This window comes from Mytilus galloprovincialis, chromosome 11 (genome assembly GCF_965363235.1).
Source record: "Mytilus galloprovincialis chromosome 11, xbMytGall1.hap1.1, whole genome shotgun sequence".
Lineage (NCBI taxonomy): Eukaryota > Metazoa > Mollusca > Bivalvia > Mytilida > Mytilidae > Mytilus > Mytilus galloprovincialis.
Genome location: NC_134848.1, coordinates 79,322,713 through 79,343,524, shown reverse-complemented (window position 1 = coordinate 79,343,524; position 20,812 = coordinate 79,322,713). Strand labels below are relative to the sequence as shown.

At 30.6% G+C, this 20,812-nt stretch overlaps 1 protein-coding gene and 1 long non-coding RNA gene across 2 annotated transcripts in view; both read right to left on the bottom strand.

The window, feature by feature from the left end:
* The window catches only part of LOC143052873 (uncharacterized), a 151,086-nt gene that overhangs the window by 40,564 nt on the left and 89,710 nt on the right, over window positions 1-20,812 (bottom strand). The window contains exon 9 of the mRNA XM_076226021.1: window positions 10,645-10,743. Within this exon, the coding sequence (XP_076082136.1) occupies window positions 10,645-10,743 (99 nt within the window). The remainder of the gene's footprint in view (window positions 1-10,644; window positions 10,744-20,812) is intronic.
* Window positions 4,582-8,873, bottom strand: LOC143051411 (uncharacterized). Its single transcript, XR_012970756.1, has 2 exons — window positions 8,686-8,873; window positions 4,582-5,481 (listed from the first exon to the last, which is right to left on the bottom strand). It is a non-coding gene; the product is annotated as an uncharacterized LOC143051411 (long non-coding RNA).

Genomic DNA, 20,812 nt, shown 5'->3' with positions numbered 1-20,812 from the left:
AAAGAGGAGTAGGATTATACTTAAGATAACGTCTTGTCCGTCAAACCTGTGCAAATAACAACAAGATGTATGATGATTCAGTGAAAAGAGGAGTAGGAGTACTATACTTAAGATAACGTCTTGTCTGTAAAACTTGTGTAAATAACAACAGGACGTATGATGATTCAGTGAAAAGAGGGGTATACTTAAGATAACGTGTTGTCTGTCAAACCTGTGTAAATAACAACAAGACGTATGATGATTCAGTGAAAAGAGGAGTAGGAGTATACTTAAGATAACGTGTTGTTTGTCAAACCAGTGTAAATAACAACAAGACGTATGATGATTCAGTGAAAAGAGGAGTAGGATTATACTTAAGATAACGTCTTGTCTGTCAAACCTGTGTAAATAACAACAAGATGTATGATGATTCAGTGAAAAGAGGAGTAGCACTACTGGACGAAAAAACAACTGTCCATACCAGTAACAGTCGTTCTAAGACTGATAATGTTTGTTAAAGTTGAAACAGTTGTTAAATTTCACTGCTGCAGTTATTTTGTAACTGTCCCAACTTTAAAAGCGTTTGTCTACAACATAAATCGACTGCAACAACGCAAGAAATAACTGTCACAGTCATTAAAGGACTAACACAACTATTTCAAAGTTGTAACAGTTGATTTACAACTGTTCCAACTCGAAAAGCGTTTCAACAGTCATAAATAAACTGATTAAACGCCTAAATGGTTGTCACAGTCGTAATAAAACTGATGCAACCATTTGAAAGTTGTAACAGTTATTTTATAACTGTCCCAACACGGAAAACGTTGAAACAGTCATAAATAAACTGTTTAAACGCAGAAAAGGTTGTGACAGTTAAAATATGATAGCTACAACCATTGTATAGTCATAGCTAATTTATAAGCGTAGCAACTTCCAAACATTGACCTTCATGTACACTTTAAAGTCAGGGATACAAAATGTCTGACGGTTAAATTATTTGTAAAACAATTTTACCATGTGAAATATAAGGTTGTGACAAAGAGAAACAACTATCACTTCCATTTAATACATTAATTTTAGATACATATTGATTTAAAAAAAAATAGTATTCTGAAATATTTGCCGCTGAACACATTTTTGTATTTCTCGATTATTTAGAGAATGTGCTGAATTTATATTTTTTTGACACTCCCTCGACTCTAATCTCTTCGAACAAATAAAATCGGAACCAGCACTAGATACCTGCAATTTTACTAGATAATAGATAACTTCTAACAGAAAAATCGAAAAACGTTACCCAATATATCTGTAACCAAATGTATCTTTATAACTGTATTAACAGTTGACAATTTTTCAATATTATCTAAATAACATATTTAATTATTTTCTTTTTAAATAAGTTAGGTGTGAAATCATTCATGCATACAAGGTTGTTTTCAATACCCGTAGTTTTACGAATCACACTACTTCATAATAACGGTCAATATACATGATATACTCTAAACCTAGCGGGGAACTCCTATTACACACACTTGTCAAACTTATCTCCATATTAAACTGCTTAATATTTTCTTGAGGGCTGATTTCACACACCTATTCTGAGCTTTTATTTAAGGCTACAATTTTTTTTTCTAGTAAGCTTATAAATATTGCCGTATTAACCATTTTGATTTCTATACAAAAGTCATAAAAAAAAACCAAAGCTATGTTCAACATTTAACACATCTTTTGCAGCTATGAAAAAAAATCTTAAATCTATCTAAATTTGATTTGATTTATTTTATATTACCGTAATTTATTTTTGAATAGTTCGATATTAACTCGACTTTTTACTGTATATTGAACCGAATGATCTATTTAAAATTCAAATGTAATCGATACACATGATACATGTAAATACATTTCAGCATTCATGATTGAGGTCAAAAATATTATCACTCGCGAGAAAACTTCATATTTTCACCGGATTTTTCGCAACCAATTTACCAAACATATTTTGTAAAAAAAAAGTATGTATAGATACTAGTAGATCGACGTACTGTATAAGACCCGACAAAATAACTAGCGCCAGTGAAAGTTCAAATGTTCAAAACAAGAAAACTCGCATTGTTTCAGACAGGGAAATCAAATCTTCTTTTATTTATTCACATCACGGTTTAGAACTTGTATTCTTTAGACTCCTGGTCTTATTAAATTCTATAGACTGACATCGAATACTCTTATGTGGTTTCAGTTGATCATATGCCGTACTAACGTTTATCCAAAATATTTTTCCCCATTTTAATTTTTCAAATTCAAATTATTTAATCATATAAATGCTTGTCCAATAGTGATATATTATTCAATCAGTAAAAAAAACACTAATAATTTTACAAGATGTACAGATAATATTTTGGGTCCCTTTATAGTTTTTTGTTCAGTGTGAGCCGAGGCTCCGTGTTGAAGGCCGTACATTGACCTATAATGGTTTACTTTTATAAATTGTTATTTGAATGGAGAGTTGTCTCATAGACACACACACAAGTGACATCTTCCTATATATATGACAGTACAGTAATGAAAAGTTTAAAATGGTCACATTAATATTGGTGACATTATATCCCGCTTCTCTGTCTGCTGAACATGCTGAATGGCAAAATTCTGACCGTATTCAAAATAGAAGTTACTTTCATTGTCCAGTCTCAGTGAAAGATTCAGTGACTCTTTTCATCCCGGATGGCAACTATCAAAGAACCTACCAAGTGTATTTATTGTTAAATTGTTTTTGTTCTGAACATGCATGTAATATTTGCTACTGGACAATAAACAAAATTATAATATTGTAAGTAATTAAGGAAAATGTTATTTTGAGACTCTCATTAAGATCAATTCAAAATAATTTGATTAACCTCTTGATATAGTTTTAAATACAGACTATTTATTTAAAATATTGTTCAATTATTTCATGTCGGACTAATGGGGCGTCAGACCATAGGGGTGTCGGAATAATGGTGTATCGGTGTAATAAACGTATATATATATACAATGTGACGAGTTCTATATACAATGTGTTGCTGTCACTTTCAAATAGCACTGCAGTTTACTCAATTTCACCAGTTTATTATTTTATTTCGCTGGAAGTTTTTATACCCATTGCAAATTAAAACCCCAAAAATATGCTTCCAAACATAAATATTATAATTAAATTATAGCAAACAACTCACTAATAGTGCATAATACATGTATGACTTTGTAATGCTTATTGTGTTTATGGAAAACAATCGGAAAATGTTGCTTAACATCTTGGGATATATATTTAGAAGGCATTTATTCAGAAGCAGATAGAATGAATTTGTAGAAAAAGTCTTTGGTTAACCACAATACATGTATATGTGTCATCACTGGTGTGTCAATGGTGCTTTTGTATAAAAATCAAACTTGGGTTTCTTATCTAAACTTGTTTACATTGAGTTACATCATCCAATATGGCTAGACCTGTTTTAGGTTTTTCATTATCACACTTATGCGGTACTGATTTTACTTATTGTTGAAGGATGTGCAGTTTCTTACAATTACATCACTTGGTCTACGGTTGATGGTCGTCTTATTGAAACTCATACCACATCTCCTTATTCTGGTTATCGTACATTATACATGTTATAGAAGACTACAATACCTAGTATTATCAAATGAATTATAACAACTGTTAATAGTTGTCAGACTTTTGTTATTAAAAAGCAACTGCTTCATTTGTTTAATCAACATGGTTAAGACATGATCAATGGTGTCAGATGTAAACATGGTAAACAAGAGCGAATGTGCACATGCTGAAATGTCATGTCTGCTTTGCCTACATGTATGAAGGTTTTACTACATGTACAAGTATCACACAAACTTTCCATTATCAATTATCGATAACCTTTGACATCTGAGAAACATTTGGAAATAGATCAAACCACAAAAACTAAGCATTGTTCAATGAACCATGACATTTTCATCATTTGTTCATTGAGAGCAAAGTCGGATGTAAGTCTTGCAATTAGACATATTTACCGTACACTCATTTCACACACCAAATATAGTTGACCTACTATCATGACTATTCCTACCATTCCTACTGCTTGTACATTGTAGTATTTGACCTTTGTGAGAAACAATATTGACAAATTACATGTAACTGAAGTAACCTTAATTTACACTGATCCATGAAATGAAGTCAAGATCAGGCCAACCCTGTCTGACAGACAATGAGACATATACAATGTAGACCTTTCAAGATACCTATATATATACCAAATAAATTTATCCAATAACTCAATAATATACATGTTATACATGTAAGACTTATAGTGAATTTCACTGTGACTGTTCAAACAGTAATATTTTTTTTCAAATAGTTACATGTACATGTAGTGTACCATGAAAACTAGGTAAAGTGCAAAGGACAAGTCACTAACAGAAACTTCATAACATAAAGAAGTATCCAGGTCTTTAAGCTTCTAAAATGTATCTGGTGAAGCTTAAATACAAAAGGTTACACTGTAGCCACGGCCAGATTGTAATACCTATTTCTTGCATACATTTACTTCAACTTTTGTTGCAGGAGGGATAATAAAATTACACTTTAAAGTATATGCATGGTTTATTTGTTTCAAATACTTGGCCACTAATCATTGCTAATTAAGATTTTTATTTAATTCTAATTCAGACTTAATTTAAGTACAGCAAGCAGTCATTTGACACTAAACAATTGACACGGACTGCACAAGACCCTCATGGGTGGTTAAGATCTTTTTTACACACACCCTGGACATGCTGGCGGTAGTTAACAATTGCAATGCCAACATAAACTTCAGATGCGATATACATGTACTGCTTTATAAATTTCACTGAAACTAGAAATTCACATTATCCATATTGTTATTATATTAAAATCACTGATTATCCACTAATTAAAGGTATTCATGAATTCAGATATGATGCACTATTATTATTAGTATTCACTGAAACTATGAATTTTCATAAATTCCAATTTGCTATTTCAAATGAATAATTAGCCTGGCCATGGTATTCAAGGAATTCAGAAACAATGAACATGTATGATTGCACTTTTAATATGCACTGCAACTACGAAATTTTGTTATTCCAAATTCACTATTGATATAGCAATTAATAATTATCATGAATATCCAAGGTATTTAATCATCCAGTAATGTGGTCCTCCTATAATAAAATTAGTAAGTTTCCTATTTTTACAAGGCACAATTTTCTTCTTGTCCAATTGAATCAGAATATCACATCATCATCATGGAATAATGCTGCATGCCCTATTCATCATGTTCATTATTTCCAAAAACAATAGATAACTAGCATAAAATAATGAATTAATCCATTGTTTCACAATTTGCCGCTCTAAGAGTGACTCGGTGACATCTATATTTCCTTTGCATCAAAGTGCACATGTAGCAGGCTTCATATTCTAAGTGGGAATCATGGTCAAACCAATACATACTCAGTATGATTCTACAAAAAAAATATACATGATATACATGATATAGATGTAAACTGAAGTACAGTAAATTTTTAACTAATAATAAATATATACAAATGTAATACTACATGTATATACATGTATACATTGTACAATAAGAAAGTCAATAACAATCACTGTATTTACCTAGATAAAATTAGCAATCCTCATTTGATTGACCAAAAAAAATTTAGCACTTATACAATTCTATTTTGAAGTCCCTATTAACAAGATAGGGTCTTAATATTTTTCCTAGATTGTAATTTGTTTTGATAAAATTATCATTATTTTGAAGGGAACAATTATAATCATGATAATTTGTGAACATCATTATAAAAATCATCTTCAAAATACCTTTATAATATATTTAATGACAGATTAAATTTCATCCCCAAGGCAATAAACTATTGTGTCTTAATTTGTATATTAGCTACATCATGTATATTAGAATTTCTGATTATTTATAATACCTATCCAGTGTTAACATCCTGATTATTACCTATTTTAATGTCACATTTGCATGGTCAAGTTCAGTAAATACAAATATTTTAATTATTTATTTTGAATTTGAATAAAAAAAAATGTTTAGACTAAATTAGTAGACATGTACATACAGTGCAGTTAACCATGTTAACACAGAAAAGTTTATGACAACTTACTTGATAATACTACATCTATAAAAAATATTTTGAGCTTTAAAAAATACTTTAAAAAAGTTTATCCCATGGTGGCATAAAAAAATATGCATACAGATAGATTTTTTTGTTATGTTTTCCTGACATATTGAATTTTAACATAAAATAATTATGTAGAAAATGCAAAAAATCTGCAGTCAGATGTGAATGCACATGATCAAAGGAGATGTGAGATATAAATATATATTTCAATGAGCCATCACGGTGATCACCCCAACAGTTGGGCAACACTAAAGAGACCAAAACACAATCAAACAGTGTCAAAAAATATGACCAAAGATTATAAGAAAGTCCTTAAATCATTGTGGAATAAAAGACCATTGTATGTTACTACTTTTCAGTTAGATAACATGTATGGTATAAATGAATTTTGAAAAACCATGCCAACAGGGCACAATTTATATAAAAATTTCACATGAAAATATATAGTTTAGGTTCAAAGTATTTCAAATTATAGTGATTTAATATTCTATGTTAAATCTAAAAAGAATAAAATTATGCTGCTAACTTTGCACTTATAATGTGTTTTTTTATTTATTTTTAATTTAAAACCATGTAGCAATTAACATGATGAAATTCTTATAGATATTTTATTCATTGTAATTTTTGAGAAAAGAGGCAACAACCTACATAATATAAAAAAGAAGATGTGGTATGATTGCCAATGAGACAACTGTCCATAAGAGACCAAAATGACACTCATTGGCGGATCCAACGGGGGGGGGGGGGGTTCCTGGGGTTGGAACCCCCTTTTTTTGGCCGATCAATGCATTTGAATGGGGACATATAGTGGTACCCCCTCCTTTTTGTCCTGGGTTGGAACCCCCCCCTGTTTAAAATGGCTGGATTTGCCCCTGACACAGACATTAACAACTATAGGTCACTGTACGGCCTTCAACGGTGAGCAAAGCCCATACCGCATAGTCAGCTATAAAAGGCCCTAATAAGACAATGTAAAACAATTCAAACGAGAATACTAATGGCCTTATTTATATAAAAAATGAACAAAAAAAATATAATGTAACAAATAAACTAACGATTACCACTTAAATACAGGCTCCTGACTTAGGACAGGCACATATATGTACATATATAATGTGGCTTGGTTAAACATGTAAGCGGGATCCCAAACCCTTGTTCAATATATATGAATCCTTAAGTACATGATAAAACAATTACTAATGGAATTAGCACAATTTTTTTAATCAACTGTGTTTAAATTTATGGCAAATGTTTATGACTCTGTGCATTGTTTCAGGAACATTAATTTAATAATATTGTTTTATTTTGATAATTAATGCTATTTTAAACTATCTAATATCTTTTCACTTTCAATGCCTTATATTATCAAATATGTTAATGTTTTGTTTTCCATTATTTGGGAATTATTTAAAATTTGAATGGAAATGCACACAAGTAAATAAGTGACTATTTAATTTTAAAGTTAATAATTTTCATAACATTTTATGATCGAATCATATGTTTTTGTAATATATATGCATGTTTTTTCAATGGAAATTGTGACGTCACAATGCATTTTAATAGAACGAAAAACTATCAGCTGATAAAGCAAAACCAGGGAAATATGGAAATACTAGCATGACTAGTACATGTAGTAATCCAGTAAACATTTATATGGATACTTACAATGTACATGTAAAGATTGGTTGGTTGTTGGTTATAAAAAGTCCAGTGACAAGTATTTCATGCAAATTTAGGACCAGAGTCAGCGATACATGTTAACGTACAATATGTACACTACATATGATTAATAGGTCACAGTGGCAGATCCAGAACTTTTCATAAGGGAGGGGCCCGCTGACTGACCTAAGGGGGGGGGCGGATCCAGTCATGCTTGAGTGGTTCCCTATATAATCGACCAAATCTTTTTCACGAAACAGGGGGATGGGGGGATGGGGATCAGCCAATCGGTCACTTAAAAGGCCATCCCACACAATAAAAGTTTACCAATGCCCCACATGTTAGAGTATATAGAACAGTAAGAGGATGAAGATCAAGAGTGACCTTTTTTTCATTCCACTCAGGATGATGTATGCAAAATAAATAAGGGATAAAATGACATACACATGATAATCATGATAATACATGTAATAGGGGGAGGGGAACGGTGTCCTTTATGACTTTCATGATGCACAAATTTAACAAGCCAGAGGCGGATTTAGGGGGGGGCAGTTGCTTATATAAGGAATCACTGAAGCGTGACTGGAGCGGGCCCCCTCTTAGGTCAGTCAGTGGGCCCCCACTTATGAAAATTCCTGGATCCGCCACTGCAAGCTCAAAGCCTATATTTGTCCTGGAACATGCAACTATGTACGAGTGTGGTGATATAGAACGTCGATTCATAGCCTATCGGAGTATCTCAATATCTACATAGGAAGAACAAACAGCTGACAAATGTGCACATTTTTCCTTCAAAATTTGGATCCATGATTATTCGATAGACATGCTTTAAATTTTAAAATATTGTTAATTTCTACTCACCGATTGTTATTTCCAGCTCAGATTATTGTACATGTGGTATAAAATCTTTAATTTCCTGTGTAAAAATAAAGTTTGCCGACCTCACCTGAGTTTTTTTTTGCCGACAAAAAATTAAAGTGGATAAATCGTGTACGGTGAAGAATTGTTTTCCGTTTTTAATGAAACTGTACAGATTTGATTATTTATATTTTTAATCATCGGAAATGTCCCTCAGGGAGTAATTCGAATTAAAACTGTTTTATTATGCTGTGCAGTATTGGTAACTTAGTCATAATCTTTAAATTTACTTCAGGGAACCCCAATATGGTACATTTTCTATTCAGCAGAATTTATAAAAACTTTTTCAAGTATCTTTTGAATGAATCCATTCTTTTGCAATAATTTTAATAAAACTCTATTTTAAATGAAAGCTTCTGGTATTTAAAACCAGTTATGAACGAAAATGTTATAAACAGATATTATAAATTAAACGTAAGGATACCTAAAGGATTATTTAAAGTCAAACGCACATGTCAAAAATGAACGGACAATGTTACGGCAATAAACGGAAAACGACAAAAGGCAAACAACGATCGCAAAATAAATAAATAAAAAGCATAACAAGTTAACAACCGCAAAATAAATGATAATACTATAAGTTATGGACTATTTCACAACTATATCAAATCTTGAGAGCCGGGTGAGACGTAATTTTTGTTTACACTGATCGACTACCGTTACGCTAAAATATTTGTATTAAAAACATTTAGCGACTGTATCAGCCTATGAAGTGTTAGTTTTAAACATTTAACGACTGTGTCAACCTTTTATAAGTTGCAATAAACATTTAATGACTGTGCCAACCTTTAGAAAGTTGTAACGAACACTTAACGACTGTCCCAACTCTAAAAACGTTGTGACAAACATTTTTTGACTGCATCAACGTCTGAAAAATTGACAGAAACAAATTTTAACTGTCCCAACTATTAAAAGGTTGGGACAGACATTATGCAACTGCCACAACTATTAGAAAGACTGTAGTAAATAGATTTTGACTGTGACAACACCTTAAACCACTGTGACAGTTCATAAATGACTGTTGGTAGCATTTTTTGACTTTCTAAACCCGTAAAAAAGTTGGGACAGACATAAATGAACTGTTGCAACGAAATTCGACAGATTTAACAGTCATAACCAGTCTTTAACAGACTAAAACAGTCGTACAACGACTGTTACTGGTATGGACAGTTGTTTTTTTTTTTGTCCAGTAGTGTAGGATTATACTTAAGATAACGTCTTGTCTGTCAAACCTGTGTAAATAACAACAAGACGTGTGATGATTCAGTGAAAAGAGAAGTAGGATTATACTTAAGATAACTTCTTGTCTGTCAAACCTGTGTAAATAACAACAAGACGTATGATGATTCAGTGAAAAGAGTAGTAGGAGTATACTTAAGATAACGTCATGTCCGTCAAACCTGTGTAAATAATAACAAGACGTATGATGATTCAGTGAAAAGAGGAATAGGAGTATTATACTTAAGATAACGTCATGTCCGTCAAACCTGTGTAAATAACAACAAGACGTATGATGATTCAGTGAAAAGAGGAGTAGGATTATACTTAAGATAACGTCTTGTCCGTCAAACCTGTGCAAATATCAACAAGATGTATGATGATTCAGTGAAAAGAGGAGTAGGAGTACTATACTTAAGATAACGTCTTGTCTGTAAAACTTGTGTAAATAACAACAGGACGTATGATGATTCAGTGAAAAGAGGAGTAGGATTATACTTAATATAACGTCTTGTCTGTCAAACCTGTGTAAATAACAACAAGATGTATGATGATTCAGTGAAAAGAGGGGTATACTTAAGATAACGTCTTGTTTGTCAAACCAGTGTAAATAACAACAAGATGTATAATGATTCAGTGAAAAGAGGTGTATAATTATACTGAAGAGATAATATTAATCATTACTTTGGATCTTGTTTCTCTAATACAGCCAACAGTGATCAGGTATAGTACAATTGACAGGTGTCCTTTAAAAGCAGCAACCAATAGTGGTGTTAAACCCATCTGTAATAACAACATATAACATATATCAACTCTGCAGAAACTGTAAAAAGTTGTGGAATACATAAAGTAAAATATATACCACAATAATCAATGTCCAATGACAAAAAATACTTATAACCATTTTACTTTTTTTTTTATATTAAACACTAATAAACACCGTGTTTTCTTGTACAATAGTCATCTTTAAACTAGACGAAGTGATGCATCCGCATTCTACTCTGAAGTAACTGTATCATTAGAAAGTCAATATAGAACTTTTATTTAGATATTATTGTGTCTGGGATTCAAACTGTAGGAGGAGTTATGTGAAATATATATATACACATAATGGGACGGACGGAAGGACAGACCGACAGGGGTAAAACAATATTCGTACAACCTTCAGTTGCGGGGGCATAGAAACGTTTGTTTCAAAAGAATTTACAAAATATCCATATCAAGTTATTTGAACTGTTTCGATGCAAAATATTGTAGTTCTTAAGAGATGTTTTAAAGTCTTTATTTGTTTAATAATTGGTTACAAAAAAAAAAAAACTTTATTAAAAGATTCAGGATAGTTTTATGTGTGAATGTAGCAAGGTGATGTGTAAATATTTAGTTTGAAGAGGATTATACTTTAGAGAAATTATTCATCATTGCATTTGATCTTGTTACTTTTGAACGGCCAACTAACATCAGATGTTTACGAACAGCATATACGAAAACAAAATACAACATGTCTCATTTTGAATTTGATAAAACAGAACTAACACAAGAACTGTTTTTTGAAACTTTTTTTTGAAGAAGGTATCAGTACCAATGGAATGCTTTTGATAAAAGAAACGAATACTAAAGATCCCATGCTATATTATTCTTACATTTAGATAGAATCAGTTGTTTACAAAAACAAAATACGTCACTTAGCAAAATAAAACATGTAGTATCTGATTAAAATATTCATTCTCTTTCACAGCCGCCTTTGATTAGGTAAAGAAAAATCTCAAATTAGCACAAAAACAGCAACCTACTTTTATGGCGAAATATTACCACTGAATATTTGCAATATTTTTCAAATAATGTGTACAGTTTATGTATTAATTGATTCTTACAAATGAGATATATTCAAAACAAATACAAAGTTTTTATTGATGGCAAAATTTGTCAGTCATCAGATATATACACATGGAAAAAAGTATTACAACACCAAATTAAAATTCAAAGTAAAATGCCACTCTTTTTTTTTGTGATATAATTTGTTGAAATGAACTAGTTAATCATTACTTAAATCTCACTTATTAAATATCGACTCGATAAGTTCTTATCTGCACATGCTGCAACTGTACCCGTAAACAATAAAACAGATGTTTTTTATCCCCATTGTTTTCAAAACTTTAAATAACCAAGTTTATAAAGTTATGTGATTGACACCTTGTAATTGGTCATCCTTAACTCTTAACTGCAGCAAGATGATAGATTATCAGCATAAGAGAAAAAGATATGTCGCTGTGACAATTGCACGCAATGTTGGTCATCACCATTCCACTATTAGTAATTTTGAGAATAAAACTCCCCTATAACATCTGCTAGGGAAAATCAAGTATAACGAAGGCTGGTCAAAAGGAAACCCATTGCAAACAATACAATCCTTAAAAGAGAGTGGTGGCCATACAAGAGCCTTTAAACAAAAACTGTTCGAGATCGACTCATCGCTACTGGTTATCGCGCGATAAGACCATTTTGGGGACCTTTGCTTACGAATAGACACACAGTTGCCCATATCCAATGTAGTGCTGAGCTCGCCAAAGTTGGAAATAAGCATCGTGGAGGAAAATCCATTGTTCCAATATAATTCTGTTTATCTTCCCTTGCTCGATCGCAGTCCGGATTTGAACCATATCGTGCATATATGGGAACAGTTGGTCGTAAAGTGCGCGAAAGGACACCCAAGTTCAAGCACGTCATGAAATAAACAATGCCCTTGATCAGGAGTGGTTGCTGCTACCATTAGAATTAAATTAGTCGACTTTTAGCAGGAACCAAAAGATTCTAAGAGGCAGTTATTTGTTTGAATGGAGAATGCGCACAAAGTACAAATTCTTTGGCGTATAACGATCAACCATGATGTGAACAATCATCTTAAGATTAATTTTGAAATGTCTGACATTGTAAAGTTCAATTACAGTTAAAGTTGTAAAATGTATTTGTTTGTACAAAAAATACTTCATTTTGTTATCAAAATTGTGGTTAGATAAAACATTTATATATACATTTTTTGTTCGTTTTGATGCCAATGTTATCACTAAAAGATGGACGAAAGATACGAAAATGGATAGTCAAACTCATAAATCTAAAACAAACTGACAACGCCATGGCTAAAAATGAAAAAAGACAAACAAACTACAGCACGCACAACACAACATAGAAAACTAAAGAATAAACAACACGAACCCCACCAAAAAACTAGGGGTGATCTCAGGTGCTCCGGAAGGGTAAGCAGATCCTGCTCCACATGCGGCACCCGTCGTGTTGCTTATGTGATAACAAATCCGGTAAATAGTCTAATTCGGTAGGTCACATTCATGAAAGGGAACTATGTTGCAATATGATTTTACAATTATTTTATCATATTCCATTAAACATAAGAGGCTGATTTTTCAAATTTTTTCCATGTGTATATTTAAATAATAATCATGATAAGATCAAACGTAGAAATAACAACTTGATCTCATCGATCTGTAATAAAAATACAACATGTGTCACACATGATTTAGATCAATATTGAGATTGCATTTAGAATCATTTTGTATGTAAATAATCCGGTAATGTCAATACCGATGGAGGAATTTCAATACAACGAGTAGAATCCTTTTAGGTGAAAACCACCATTGATTTCACCTATTAGTCTTTGGTAAATTTGTACTTTTTAAAAAAATGTGCAGAATTTATCTTCGTTTCAAATAAAGAATTACTTGGCATGAGTACAGTTTTATCCTCCTTTCTTGTACTACAGAAAACTATTCATATAACATTTCATTGCATATAAGACATTAGCCATCACTTGAAGTTAACCAATCAAAGTTATCCCCTTATTTAACCTGTGTAGAAGCTTTAGTAACCATATAAACTCTAGTTTACAAAACATTCTATAGAAATCACAAACAAAAAAGTAATAATGCTTTGACATATGAAAAAGAAATGTTGTACTGCAATACAATATAGGATTAACTACCTACAACTGTCAAATTCAAGAAAATAATTTTTTGGGCCTTTAACCGGATGTGACGTACCATGCTTTGGTTGAATTACACCTTCATGGAATTCTTACAAGTATTTACTATTATTAGAATATGACGTTCACTAGATCTGACTGTAGAATTTAAATACTATATGACCAAGGACATGCAGGAGTTAAACAGTTATTATTAGCAAGTTAGTTGAGATCTTAATGAAAAAAAGTCATACAGAACACAAATTCGGCGCTTTATCATGTTTACTATCTGATGCAGTTTGATCAGACTAGTCAAATGATTATCCATTTAATTAAGTAAAATTATTTTATTACATGTATCATTTTATTTAGACAGATGTTGTTAACTTTCAGAACTACCCTCAGAACTGTCAGCTGAAACAATTTTGTAATAAATATTTAGATACAAATATCATTCGTTAGAAAAATTAACAATAATTTAAGATAAGAAAGTTAGAAAACAAAACACAACACGTATCATATGATTTGATAATACAAGAAAATTATCATTTGCAAAAAACAAATCTATTGAATGTGAGTACACCTTGATTAAGGTCTTACCTAAAATGAGTAATAATTTAACATGAACGTATTATCGTCAAATTTTTCTAAACCAAGTACATCAGAATATAAGGAAACAGATTACCAGTGAACAAAGTAGCATCTCATTCAATATTACAAATATTAGTTGATTTAAAAACATTATTTTTGTTTAAATAATAGTATTAAAATTAAAATGCGGTCACAACTACTTATCAATAAATGTATTCAAATGTTTACGAAAAATCAGAAAAAAATATCAGAAAACAAAATCTATTGGTTGTAAGAAATGAATGAAATATTAGAATCAAGATTTTTTTCCTCGATAAAACGAGTAAAATAAGATTTTACTTTAAACATTGTTTGTACGTATTTGTAATAATTAAGGGATGATTTACATTTGATTTCTTTTCTCTGGCTAAGTAATTAACATATACATGTTCTCAGCCTTTTCGTGTAAATAAGTTAATTTATATTTTTATAAATAATTGTAGTTGTTATAAATATAAACAATGTATGTAATAATTCACACGTCAGTTGTCACAAAAAAAGTATAGTCAATTGTTTAGTATAATGTATAAAAATATTATTGTATCTTCATTCCTGTCGAGGAGACAAATTATAAAACAAATATAATATGACAAGTACTGTGTTTTTAAATTGTTTGACAGTTGACCAGTTTATATAATTGTATCTCCAAAATGCAACCAAAAACGTGTTCTCATCCACAACTAATCCACACATCATATCAGATGTTTACAAAAGGATATCAGTACACAAAGTAGCATGTGTATACGTTGCCGTTCGTATCATTGGTGTGCGGATGCAATTGACTCCAATCTAAATTGACAATTATTGTCAGTTTTTCTATGGAAGATCGATGGTTGCATCCGAGCGCTGCGGATTCATCAACCAATGAAAACATGCCGACATGAAATATCCCAAAAGCGGTGCTTAAAAAAGGGCGTTAAAACACCAACAATCAAATCAAATCAAATCGTGTCATTTATAGTATAAACATACCGTATGGAATTTTGAACGCGTTGGTTTTAACTTTCAACTCGTAAGTTTTCACTTTCATCGAGTTGTAAAAACTAGCGCGTTAATTTGTCACCCATCAATATGAAAAACCAACCCGTTTGTTTAAATTCTATACCATTAGTTTTTCATTCCATACTGTAGAGTTTGCACCTAGGTCAGTCGTTCAAAAACTTTCTTACAAATATTGTTTAAACATTGGTTACACTCAGAGATGGGTCTGATTACTTTCAATGTAATTGATTAAATTACAATTACTTTGTCATTTGAACGATTAAATTAAATTAACGATTACATCATTTCTGAAAGTATCTGATTAAATTAATGATTACATTTGCAAAGTAATCATGATTACATCTGATTACAATGAAAAAGAAAATAACATTTTGAATGATGTGAATGAAAAAAACGTTTATTATAGCTAGTATAACATTTTTGAAAAAGGATTTTTTTTTAATTATTATAAAATGATAACTTCAAACTTCATCCATTTAATAAACCACAAAAGTTCAATGTATATATACATGCACATTGTGTCACTGGTTATGACCTATCACACTTTATTGTCATTGATCTTCGAATTGTTTTGACTTTAATGAATAAAGTTTAATGAAGAATCTGCTGTAACTTGAATCTGCTGTAACTTGCCTTCTGATCTCTTCCAGACTTTATATGTATTACAAGGTGCAATTTATGGAAGTTAAAATATGAATGAAATAAAGTTAACAGTTAAAAACTATTTTAATAGAATTGTTAAATCAAATTGTAAACAAAATATAAGTAGTAAAATCATTGCATTTTACATGTCCAGTCCAAATTCATATCAAAATTTGTTTATTTTCAACAACATTTTTGTCCAACGTTTATTTAGTTTGTGCTAATTAGATAATTTTATTGTTTATTAAATGTATTGCCCTACAGCTATGCTCAATTGGTAATTGCAATAAAAACAAACCTTAATTGGTCTCCTACCTGTCAATTCAAAGTTGACAAAAATCACAATTTTAACAAAAGAATATGATTCAGGGTTTATAAAGAAAAGTATTACTTGAATGTAACAGTTTATCAAATATACATATATATCATACCTGTTATATGTACATAGATGTAAATTGTTAATATATGTACAATATCTTTTTTCAAAGGCCAGAGACATATAATTGTAGTATATGTCTCTGCTTTGGCTAATGATGAATTTTCAATACTGTAACAGTTTATTTTTTTGCTGAAGTATGCAAATCAATTAGCATGCTTAAAGTAAACAAAAATAATTTAACATGTAAAATATTTATTAAATATGAATAACAAAAAGTTCATTAATTGACCTAAACACAGTTTTAGATTTTTTTCATTGTAATCAGAATGTAATCAAAAAGTAATCAGGATTACAGGCTATTTTAAAAAGTAATTGATTAAATTAAATTACATGTAATCAGATTTGAGGCTGATTAATGATTACACTGATTACTTGAAAAATTGTAATCAATTACAGCTGATTAACGATTACAATTACAATTACCCCAACTCTGGTTACACTAATGACTGGACCGATGACAGGAAAAATACAGAATGCTCATATTCTTTTTTAAAATCTCAAAGGATTTATCTCAAATTTGATATATGATAAAATTCCGCTATAATACAAAGATAAAAGAAAGCAAAACAATGGGTTTTTTTTTTCAAAAACAATTTGGAAACGTCATCTGACAATGACCTGACCAAATGCAATTGCTTATTACCTTTTTTATTCTAAAAAGAGTTATCTCGAATTTGAAAGATAGTAAGATTTCATCATTTAAAAAAAAATAAATATAAGAATTAAAATGAAACAAAAAAAATATTCAAAGTTTGTGAAATAACATTAACAGTACCAATTTTTCTGACCAACGTTGACAATGGCCTTACGAATATTGACAATCTCCTTAATGATTAAATGTTGTGATTTACTGGTTATTTCATTTTTAAAAAGTACAATTTTCAATTTTGGTCATTATTTTAAAAGATAATGTTAAAAAGATGTTGACTGTGACCTGACTGTTATCAGGACATCGAACATGAATCTTTACCTATCTATGTAATATAAGATTTGCTTGAATTTAAATTCACGTGAAATTGATGTTAGTGAAATTTGTCAGTTAAGTACCTACTTATAACAAATAAACGTTTAAAGAATAGTGTGTAACTTAGAATGTACCAGAACAAAATCATATACTACAAAGAAAGATGTAAATGACATAATCATTGACCTAATGACAACAAGAGAGGAGATTCACTTTAAACTGCTTATACATTTAGTTTTGATTTATTATCAATCGTAAAGAAGGTTCCATTCCTATAAACGAAAAATTTGAAACCTGTCAAACTAGGGACAATGTGAAATATGACAAAAAACTGATGTATTCACACTTGGACTTTCATATAACCAAAGTGTTTTTGGTTCAAAGGTTTAAGAAGAACCTGATTTCATGACAGATAATGAAAATAAGATCATTATTATACTACTTGTAACAGAATGGGTATTATAAACATTGCTGGGCTTCCAAAATGTTGTAAATTACTTTTTTTCTCATAAACAGCATTTGAAAATAGTGTCAGAATGCATGCTTCCAATATGTTGTATATAAAATAAATGACATGTTTGGATTACTAACAGTTTTTTGATTTATTTTAACAGAAATAAACCAAAGTGCAAGTATTTGTTTTCCAAAGCCTATATACAACAATTTTGAATTTACATACAACAGTTTGGACGCAAACTTTACAAACAATTGAGATTGGCAATTTGGTATCATGACCCATTCCATATATTTTGATTGGACTAACTGAATAATATTTTGTATCATGTCCCATTCCATATGTTATGATTGGTCTAATTGAATGCTATTTTGTAGCATGTCCCATTCCATATGTTTTGATTGGTCTAACTGAATGTTATTTTGTATCATGTCCCATTTCATATGTTTTGTTTGGTCTAACCGAATGCTATTTTGTTTCATGTCCCATTCCATATGTTTTGATTGGTCTAACTGAATGTTATTTTGTATCATGTCCCATTCCATATGTTTTTTGATTGGTCTTACTGAATGCTATGTTGTATCATGTCCCATTCCATATGTTTTTGATTGGTCTAAATGAGTGTTATTGTGTATCATGTCCCATTCCATATGTTTTGATTGGTCTAACTGAATGCTATTTTGTATCATGTCTTTGTTGTGTCGTAGTTCTCTTATAGTTGATACGTTTTCCTCAGTTTAAGTTCGTAACCCGGATTTTTTTTTCTCTATCAATTTATGATTTTTTTACAGCGGTATACTACTGTTGTCTTTATTTGATATGCGTGTCTTCATTTAGTAAACTTAAAACTATTGTCTTATCGGTTGTCAGGTGAAATTTTCGAAAATTCATAAACATTTAAAAAAAATCTAAATAAATATTTCGTTGAAGGGCAGACTAAAAGATTCAGTTGTTCAAGACTATAAACCCCAATTTCACACACAAAAAATGAAGTGTTTTTAAATATATTAGTAAAGGCCCAGCGAAACAACATTTGATACAAAAATGTAACTGTTACTTTTAGATATTTGGTTGACATATTTGCTCTCAATAATGACGACTTCAGTATGTAAACTAAATTTATCCTGTTGGACTTACTTCAAAATAGAGCTTATACTAACGTTGACCACTGCCCTTTCCTCGGTCTTGATATCGATATCATTAACTGGAAACTTTATACAAAACATTAAGATAAAAGAGATATTTTTTTCATTTCCTATCATTAATTAGCATTTTGTAGAAGGTGACGTTCTTTTGTCAACAAGTTATGGTTATGTCTAATCTTATGTAATATAATAAACGGATTATTGTCCTCCGGCTTAACTTGATAAAATAGCGATAATTGCTTTTGTAGTTCGAGTGTTAGATACATGTTTTGTCTCGCACTTTTGACAGCCATCGGATTAATTTGTAAAATAGTAAATCTATAATCTCTTTGGACATTTGAAATAAGAAACATAATATTTAAGAATAAAGAAACATTTAAAACAAGAAACATTCAATTTAAAACTAAAATGGGAAATATTCAATTAAAAATGAGAGTTCATATAAATATTCAAATCAAAACCCATGTTGTGAAATGTGAGATATTCTGATAAAGTTTGATGAGACAAGAGAAATGAGACTAAAGATATATGTATAGGTATGCGTTGTCGATTTAGCCTCTATGTTTTTTAACAATACAAATGTGCGGCGGTTTGGTATAGGGGCAATAATCAGACAGTGGAGGATATATCAAATATCGTGATCTTGGTGTGTGCTTCTCTGTTTCAGCCAACAGTGATTAGGTGTTTGATAATAGTGAGGTCTCCTTCCTGTACAACAATCAATAACGGTATAAATCCTAACTGTAACATCATAATATAACATACATCAATACTATTATCATAAACTAGACAATTTTATGTTATACATATAACCGGTATATATATCATAGAGATATATGATCAAAAGTAAATATAATGGCCAGTCACATTGGTAACAACACATAATTAGGCTGTACTCATGTAAGATGTCAGAACTTTAAGCAGCCTCTATTGTGTTTACATATTACAGTCAACATGTATAGGTATAAATGATCAAAAATGAATACAATGACCAGTGCTGTTGCCAAAAACTGTTGTTATATATTAAATCTGTTACAAATATTACATGGTTATAGATTATCGCTGATCGTCTCAATGAGATTAATTATCTCGTTAGAATGTACCGTTGAAAGTGAGAAAAGCAATTGAGTTGAGATGACCAATGATAATCTGTTTATCGCTATTTTACGTCTGACAACGTTTTCAATTTCAGCTCGATTTCATTGACAACACCAGATGCCTCCTTAGTTTTTTACATCACTCCACTACGCTGAGAAAGGAGATAACACATTATGCTCTTCTCTATTCTTAATCAGACAAGTTCAACAGATTGTAATAATAGTATTCTCTTTTTAAAACATAATTGGTTCTTTAGTATGCGTATTATGCCTAATATGTGGTCAAGTTTGATCAGTAAAGTAAAATAAAACTCGCAAAGACAAATAAATAAAAACAAACTTGGTTTTTTATAATATTTAATGTTTGATAAAATTTGATTATACAAGTAAAATAAGATTTTCAAGCCAAATCCATTGAATGTACGTACACCTTCATTATTTTTCTTTTTTTCAAAAATCTATGTACAGTAGATCTATCTTGCTTAAAATGACAAATGTTTTGACAAGAT